Raw genomic sequence first — 8,772 nt, forward strand, 5'->3', positions numbered from 1 at the left:
GCCACCCAGAGAGCACAGGTGCCTGATCCACAGTGTACCATAGCGGCCTCGATGAGACATTCACAAAGTACCGAGGCTTCAGATTTAAGAGCTGCCGGGGTAGGGGTGAGAGGGCTGCTCAGCAACCCCCTACCCTCCCTCCCATGGCTCCATCTCATTTAGGGAAAAAGCTAAAGTCCTCACTCTGACCTATGAGGCCCCACACGATTTGCCCCTGGCACCTCTCTGACACCATCCCCGCCACGCTCTCCCCCTCACTCTCTCTCCCAGCCACATGGGCCTCCTCACCGCTTCCCAGACCTTCCAGGCACATCCCCACCTCAGAGCCTCTACACTGACTGTTCCCTCTGTATACAATGCTCTTCCCCCAGGATCCATGTGATTCCCTCCTCTTCTTCAAGGCTTTACTGAAATGTCAGCCTTCTCAATTCTGCCTTTCTGGACCATTCCGTTAAACACTACAGTCCCCTCTGCACAGACCCATCCCCTTTGCTCTGTCTGAATTCTCTCCAGAGTACTTTTCACCTTTTAACCTACTATGGAATGTACCTGATTTCATGTTTACTGGTTTGGTGTCTGTCTCTCCCATGAGAATGTCAACTCTATGAGGGCAGGGACTTGGTCTGTGTGTTCACTGTTACGGTCCCATGGGGCCACGCTGTGTGCTCAGTAAGTGCTTGCTGAGTGAATGCATGAATGCACCACGATTAAGAATATGGGTACGGGAGTCAGGCAGACACGGTTCTAAGTTTTTGTTCCACATGTACATGCTGAGAGGCTGTGGGCAAATGGCTCCACCCCTTTAGGGCCTCAGTTTTTTCCTCTTTAAAATGGGTGTGTGAGAGCATCTTCCCTCACAGGGTCAGTTTGAAGACATGACGTGACTGTGCGTTGAGCAGAGCACTTCACGCGGGGCCTGGAGAAAGTGAGCTCTCCATAAGTGGGGCCCGCCACTTGTTTGGGAAGTAATCGGGGCCCCAGCCTCCGGTCTTTACCCATTCCCGCTGGGTGCCCTTACCTGATGTCCCACAGTGAACTGGAGTTTGTTGTTTTGCTGTCTCTGCAGAAAGCCGTTGATGTTCACCTGAAACCTGGCAGCAGGTGTGGAGCAGGCACAGGTGAGCATTCCAGTTTCAGGGGCTCCTGCCATAGCTCACAGCCACTTCTCCACTCTGTTCCCTCCCTTTGGTCTCCTTCTGGCTTCTTTGGGGATCTGGGGATAAGGAAGTCCCTCCCAGAGTCTACCCTTCACCCCAGGTGTGGGGAAGGGCACCTTTTATTGGGGATGAAGGGCCCCAGGCTGTTGCTGCTGACATCCACGCGCATGACCACGCTGCCGTTCTTGAGAGGCATGGGCGTGTACCAGCTCATGACACACACCTCCTCTGCACGGCACTGGTCTCCTGGTAGGCAGCAGGCACTGAGGCTGCGGGGGCCCCCAGCACGCCCTCCAGGGCCGCAGACCACTGTCCTCCTCAAGGCCATGGACCCCACTGGGGCCTCTCAGATGTGTAGCTCCATCTGAGCCATGGAACCTGCTGAGACCTCCCCACACTCCCCTCCAGGTCACAGACCCCACTGAGGGCTCCCAACAATCCCCACACCCCCTCTGAGGGCCCCAGCAATCCCTCATGCTCCTGCCAGGCTTGTGACCTCTCCAGGTGCCCCTTAGGCTCACTTTTGCTGCGGAAGGGGGCTGCCTCCATCTGGATCTGCAGATGATCTAACTTCCAACGATTGAAGTTAACTGGGGACTGGAAGGTGACCATCACCATGGGCTTCAGCCCCGTCAGGTGGCCCTTGCGGACCAGGGCCTCGGAGGACTGAGGGCGAGATGGCCTCACAGGTGTGTCCTTAAGATAGCCTCTGTCCCCCAACCCCGCCTTAACCCCACCTTTAGTAGCCTGTCTTCCTGGACTTGGTAGGGAGAACAAACTCTCCACCATGGGAAGGTGAGAAAACATGGTCTAGGTTTGGGACTGGGGTTGGGGACAGGCCAGGCTAGGTGAGGGGCAGAGGAGCTAGGGGCTGTGGACAGAGTCAGGAAGTCTTCCTAAAGGAGGTGAGTCCAGGGCCAAGGTCTTCGGACAGAATTTAGATGTAGGGAACGCATGGAGAAAGGCGGCACGGGAGAAGCAGAATTGTGACGGTGGAATGAACTGGCACTCAGAACTGCTAGTAGCCTCTTCCCTCACTTCAGGGAGTCCCAGGACCTCTTGAGGCTTCCATCCTCCCTACAGAAATGAGACTCTCTGCCTACCTCACACTCAGAGGACAGTCAGGTTTGGGGGTTGGAGCCTGCGGGTGAGTGTGGGGTGGGGCAGTTGGACAAAAAGGAACCGGGGAAGAGGGTGAGGGGGCAGCTGGGGACAATCTACTAGAGACAGCAGGATCCCGGCTGGGCTGAGAGGACGGGCAGGGCTTAGAGTGGAGATGGGAGGAGAGGAGAAGGGTGTTGCAAGTGTATGGAACAGCATGTGCAAAGGCTTGGAAGGATCCCCAAGAGAAAGCTGCACTGAGGCTACTGTGGGCGGGGAGGGGGTGGGGGGCGGGCTGCCAGACCAGTGTGAGACATTTAATAGGTCTGACCAGCTTCGCACAGGCTTTCATCCTGAGGAAGGCTTCAGGCAGGGCCCTTTCAATCCTGCCGAGTACAGCCAGCCCGGCCCCTGGGTTTCCAACCCCAGGGTAGCAGATGTTGATGAGGCGGGGACCTCCTCCCTGTCAGGGCCACAGTGGCCACGACCACTCTGATCCAGTGAAGCCTCGAGTCCTACTTAGACCAGCCATCAGCGGCCTCCCTGGTCTCACTGCTCCCATCCCTGCTCCCTACAGTCTGCAGCTCCCTACTCCACCCCACCCCACCCCCACCCCATGCAGCAGGAGGGAGCCTGTGAACACCTGAGTCAGATCACATCCCTCCTCTGCTCAAAACCTTCTCCTGGCTCCATCTCGCTCAGAGCGAAAGCTCAGTCCTCACTAGGGCTCACGAGGCCCTCGTCACCTCCCTAACCTATTCCTTCCCACTATGCTCCTCACTCACTCTGCTCCAGCCACATGGGCCTCTTCAAGGTCCTCACACACACTGGCCTCTTTCCTATGTCATGGCCTTTGCGCTGGCTGTTCCCTCAGCCCAGAATGCTTTACCCAGTTCTCCTCACGGTCTTCCCTCTTCATCATCTTAAGCCTCCTCAGACAGATCTTCTCCAATCACCCAGCTAACACCTTCTTTTCTAACATATCACCTCATTTTGTTTTCTTCTTTGCACTGATTACTCTTCATAAATTATACATTCACTTGCTGGTTGTCTGCTTCCCTAGTGGGCTGAATCCATAGGAAAAACCTGGCCATGTTGTTTATCATTGTATCCCCCCTACACTGTAAAAAAAAGAGGATCTGACTCATAGTAGATGTCACACGAACAATCAAGTATTATTACCATACTTTTACAAGTAAAGAGAGAAGGTTTTTGGAGTAAAAGTCTATGCCCAAGGTCACACTCTAGACACTTGTTGCTAGCATTCACTGAGTCCTTTTTATGAACCAGGCACTGTGCTAAGTGCTTCACACATATTTAATCATTTTATGAAGTGGGCATGATCATTACCATACCCTTGTTAAGGATGAGGAAAGTCTGGTACAGAGAAGTTAAGTAACCTGCCAGAGATCACTCAGCTCTTACACAGCAGAGGTGAGATTTGAACCCAGGCAGCCTGGCTCCCAAGCTCAGAGTGTTAACTATCATGCTACATTTCCTCCAAGTAAATGTTAATCAGTGGCAGATTCAAGTCCAGGTCTGCAGCCTCCAGAAATTCACTTCTAGACTACAATATTTTACTGTCTTCAAAAAAGCTTACTTGAGCCAAAACAATCTTGAAAAAGAAGAACAAAGTTGGAAGACTCAAACCTCCTGATTTGAAAACTTACTACAAAGCTACGCTAATCAAGACTAAATAGACATATAAAGCAATGGAGTAGAATCATACCCAGAAATAAACCCTTACATTTGTGGTCAATTGATTGTTGACAGTGGTGCTAAGACAATTGAATGAGGAAAGAGCAATCTTTTCAACAAATGGTACTGGGATAACTGGATATTCACATGTCGAAGTTGGACACCTACTTTACACCATATACAAAAATTAACTCCAAATGTATTAAAGACCTAAATGTAAGAGCTAAAACAAACAAACAAAAAACTCTTAGAAGAAAACATAGGCATGAATTTTCATTACCTCTGGTTAGGCAAAGCTTTCTCAGACAAGACCAAAAGCACAAGCAACAACAACAAATATAAAACTGGTGCTATTTATGGTATGTGAATTATATCTCAATAAACATAAAACTTTTGCGCTTCAAAGAACACCATGAAGAAAGTAAAAAGACAACCCACAGAATGAAACAAAAAATTTATAGACTATACAGTATCAGGAATGTCTCAGCCCTGTCCCTTTATATATTAAGACATATATTAAGGATTTATTGAGAAATTTTACAAAAAGGTGACGGGATTAAGAAGTACAAATTGGTAGTTACAAAATAGTCACAGGGATGTGAAGGACAGCAGGGGGTATATAGTCAATAATATTGTAACAACTAGGTATAGTGCCAGGTGGGTACTAGACTAATCAGGGGGATTACTTTGTAAATTCTATAAATGTCTAACCATTATGCTGTACACCTGAAACTAATATAAAATAATATTGAATGTCAACTGTAATTGAAAATTTTAAATTAAAAAAAAGAAATTTTACAACACAATGATACAAATACAACTCAATTTTTAAATGGGCAAAGGATCTGATAGGTAAGTGGCCAATGAGCACATGAAAAAATATTCAACATCATTAGTTCTGAGAGAAATGCAAATCAAAACCACAATGAGATACGCCATTTCACACACACTAGGATCGCTATAGTAAAAACGATGGGCAATAACAAGTGTTAGGGTATAGAGAAACTGGAACCCTCCACGTGGCTGATGGGAATGTAAAACGGTGCAGTTGCTTTAGAAAACAGACTGGCAGTTCCTCAGAAGTGAAAGAGTTTACATATAAACCATTAGTTTCATTCCTAGGTATATACCAAAGAGAACTGAAAACACATGTTAACACAAAAACCTATGCACAAATGTTCATAGCAGCATTATTCATAATAGCCGGAAAAGTGAAGTAACCCAAATGTCCATCAATTAATGAACGGATAAACAAAATGTAACGACACATCCATACAACTGAATATTATTCAAATATTAAAAGGAAATATTGATACATGGATGAGCCTTGAAAACATGCTAAGTGAAAGAAGCCAGACATAAAAAGCTACATATATGTTTACATAAAAGGCTACATACATAAAAGGTTCCATTTATATGAAATGTCCAGAATAAGCAAATTCATAAGGCCAGAAAGTAGATTAGTGGTCCCTAGGGGCTGGAGGGATGGGGGTACAGGGTTTCTTTTGGGGATAATGAAAATGTTCTAGAATTGATAGTAGTAATGGTTGCACAATTTTGTGAATACACTAAAACTATTGAATTATACAGTTAAAATGATTTACTTAATGGTATGTGAATTATATTTCAATTTTCTAATGGCAAAAAAAGCTTAATGAGTATCTACTATGTGCTGGCAATAGTAGGCAATCCTTATGAATCCTTAAGGTTCCCAGAGTCTGGCGGTGCCACGACTATTAAAATGTTAGAGATGGGGAAACCGAGGTCCAGACAGAATGGGCCCATCCCCCACTACACCCACTCACCTCTCCCCTGCAGGAGTAGTTGATCTTCAAGTAGTAAGGGAAGCCCAAGTAATTCTGCAAGGAGAATTTGGGCAAATGTCCAGAGCCCAGTGGGGTGTGAGTCCAGGACCTCTCCCGTTCTCTTGACCCCAGTCTCCTCACCTCATCCGGGTCGATGGGCGCGTCCACTAGAAGGCCGAACAAATTATCCACTGTCTCCAGGGGCTCTTGATCGAATAAGCGGTCGCTCCCGTCATTCTTGCCTACTGTCTCGAATTTGTTCAGGACAACCTGCCAGGTGCACTCCTGGTTATCCTCGTTAGCCCACAGCCTCCACGATGACAATAACACCGCCAGCAGTGCCCACAGCACCCACAGGATTCGGAGTCTCGGCCACGCAGGGCCAACAGGAGACATTGCGGGGCAGCGCGAAGCGCGGCTCGAACCTGAAGAATGCGGGGATCAACACCCGCTGGCAAGACTGCGCTCCGGGGCGGTCTTCTGAGATCCCGCCTTGCTCCTGCGCTTGGCCCCGCCCCTGCTCCTGGACTCGCCTCTGCTGGAACTTCTGGCCCCACCCCTTCTCCTGCTCCTGGCTCCACCCCTGCTTTTGCTCCCGGCTCTGCCCCTGCTCCCGGCTCTGCCCCTGCTCCAGACCTCGCTCCAGTTCCGGACGCTGCACCTGCTCCTATTCCGGATCCCACCTCTGCTATTACTCCAAGTCCCGCCCCTACTGTTGCTCCTGGCTACGCCCCTGCTCCTGGTTTTGCTCCGCCTCCTCGTCGCGCCCCTTAACCGTGCCCTACTCTTGTTTTTTCCTCTGAGGCTGCTCTGCGTCCCTCCCCTACTCTTCACCCGGTCTCGGTTTCTGTATCTCGCTTTGGCTGCGTCCCATCTATTTACCCCAGTCCTGCTACTTTCTCTGATCTCGCACCTACACTTGCACCTGCACCTGACCCCGCCCCCACTTGCCCTACACACCCACTTCTCTTCGTACCGCCCCTTTCTCCTTGCTGGGGCCCTGCCCGGATGCCGGGTCCTGTACCTAGCCCCGCCTCTCTCCCGGTCCGGGTCGCGGACCTCTACGCTCCGCCTCTTCCCTTGTCCCCGCCCCCGTTTCTCGCTTAGAGCTTGCTCCCGGCTCTGTTTTCGCTGTTTGTCCCGCCCCTGCTCCTCGACTCGCCCCTTATCAACCCTCCTTTTCCCCTGGCCTTTGACAAGCTGTTTATCCCCGGCCTGCTCCTCGCCTTGCCCCCTCCCAGAGCCCCGCCCCTTCTTCTTAGAGACCCTCTCTTCGCCTTTAGATCTCCCCTCGCCCAGCGAACTCTCTTCGCCCTGCACTTTCTCTTCGTTCCCTGCAGGCTCTGCCATGTAAGTCAGCACCTCCTCGATCTTCACCTTCCCGCCGATACGCGATACTTTTTCGTCCAAGACCCTCTCCTGACCACCCCTTTCCATACCCTGGACAGCAACGGGCTCTACGCCACTACTCATCGCACCTTCTGTTAGGCTTTCCCGGCTTCGCGCCCTGCCCTTTCTCCGCCCCTCCCCTCCTCTGCCCGGTCCCTCGAGTCTCCCCCCTTTCCCCTGCCTCTCCCATCTTCGCCTCCCCCCTTCCCTCCCACACCACCCACCTCCCTCCCGGGCACCCCCCTCTTCTCCCCGCCCCGCGGTACCAGTCACTTAGATAAAACCGGTCAACCGTCACTTGGCCGCTGCAGTCCCGCCCCTCTTGCCCGGTCTCAAAATGGCCGCCCGCACTTCCATCACCGACTTCCGCCTTTCCAGAGTTACGCCTCCTTCACACGTCCGTCTCCACGGTAACACGCACGCTAACTCGCTCCTAGGATTTGACGGAGGCCGATGCTCAAAACCTACGCTATCGGGGTGGGGGGCGCGCTGGCCGGCAGAGGGCGCCGGAGACAAAGTTTGTGATACTTAACGTGTCCTACCCAATCAGGCTTTTAGATACCCAAATTTCCACATCTAAAAAAATAATAATAATATCGTTTGGTCTCCTTGTGGGAATTAATCTGACTGCGGACAAAGGCAGCCATCGCATAGAGTTGTTGTGGAAAGTCAATAAGATAACATGTGAAGAGTGCCTGGCACAAGTATTCAATAAGTTAACCATTTTCATTCGTATCTTGATGCGTAACAGTTAACGACTCAATGTGACTTTCTGATGAACAGCAGCTTGAATTTACACTGAACCCATGGTTTTCAAACTTTAGCATGCATTAGACTCACTGGGAGAACTTGTTAGAACAGGTTTGGGGCTCCACAGAATTTTTGATTCAATAGTTCTGAGGTGGGGCTGGAAATTTTGTATTTCTAGCAAGTTTACAGGTGTGGGGGCAGAAAAATAAATTTTCCTCCCACTTTTCTAAGTTCTTCTGGCCAGACTAATGACCAAATTAATATGAGACAGATTAACAGGAGAAAATGTCACAAAGTAATTAAGGTGTGCATGCAGGGATGCCATAAGCTAGAAGACTCAAAGAGGCATTGGGTGGTTGATGTTCCATGCCATTCTGGAGCTAAAGAGGAAGGTGGGGTTGTAGTTTGGGACTTCAAAGGACAGGAAGACAATTCACATGGAGAGGGAAAAGCAAATGTTTGGTACATAAATGTTTGCAGAGCCATGTTTAACAATGGGACGCAGAGAGGACTTTGAGCAAATGTGCCATTCTAGGTTCCCATGTATCACACCTAGTTCATATTAAACAACTGTGACCTGTGATGCTAGCTCCCTTCCTGGAGCCGGTCCTCCATCTAAATTTCTTTAGGCAGTTAGTGGGGAAGGTCAAAGGTTTTTCCTGACTCTTTTCTTTTAAAAAAAATAACAAGCTTAAAATTAGATCCCAAAGGCATATTTTGGGGTGGTAAACTTTGGTCTCCCTCACAGATGATGCTGATACTGATGGTCTGGGGACCACATCTTGGGAACCAGTGTTCTAAAACCTTCCTTGGCTCCCCAGGATCTCAGAGAGACCTCCGAAGTTGGTTTCATATCGAAGCTGTTTTTGAAG

At 49.8% G+C, this 8,772-nt stretch overlaps 1 protein-coding gene across 1 annotated transcript in view; it reads right to left on the reverse strand.

The window, feature by feature from the left end:
- The window catches only part of CATSPERG (cation channel sperm associated auxiliary subunit gamma), a 25,568-nt gene extending 18,334 nt beyond the window's left edge, over positions 1 to 7,234 (reverse strand). Inside the window, exons 1-7 of the mRNA XM_025046657.1 lie at positions 6,786 to 7,234; positions 5,903 to 6,194; positions 5,762 to 5,815; positions 1,679 to 1,823; positions 1,274 to 1,400; positions 1,019 to 1,091; positions 1 to 91 (exon numbers count right to left, since the gene is read on the reverse strand). The exon at positions 1 to 91 is cut by the window's left edge and continues 89 nt beyond it. Of these exons, the coding sequence (XP_024902425.1) occupies positions 1 to 91; positions 1,019 to 1,091; positions 1,274 to 1,400; positions 1,679 to 1,823; positions 5,762 to 5,815; positions 5,903 to 6,194; positions 6,786 to 7,234 (1,231 nt within the window). The remainder of the gene's footprint in view (positions 92 to 1,018; positions 1,092 to 1,273; positions 1,401 to 1,678; positions 1,824 to 5,761; positions 5,816 to 5,902; positions 6,195 to 6,785) is intronic.
- Between the last annotated feature and the right edge of the window lie 1,538 nt (positions 7,235 to 8,772).

This window comes from Pteropus alecto, unplaced genomic scaffold (assembly GCF_000325575.1).
Source record: "Pteropus alecto unplaced genomic scaffold, ASM32557v1 scaffold314, whole genome shotgun sequence".
NCBI classification, from domain to species: Eukaryota; Metazoa; Chordata; class Mammalia; order Chiroptera; family Pteropodidae; genus Pteropus; species Pteropus alecto.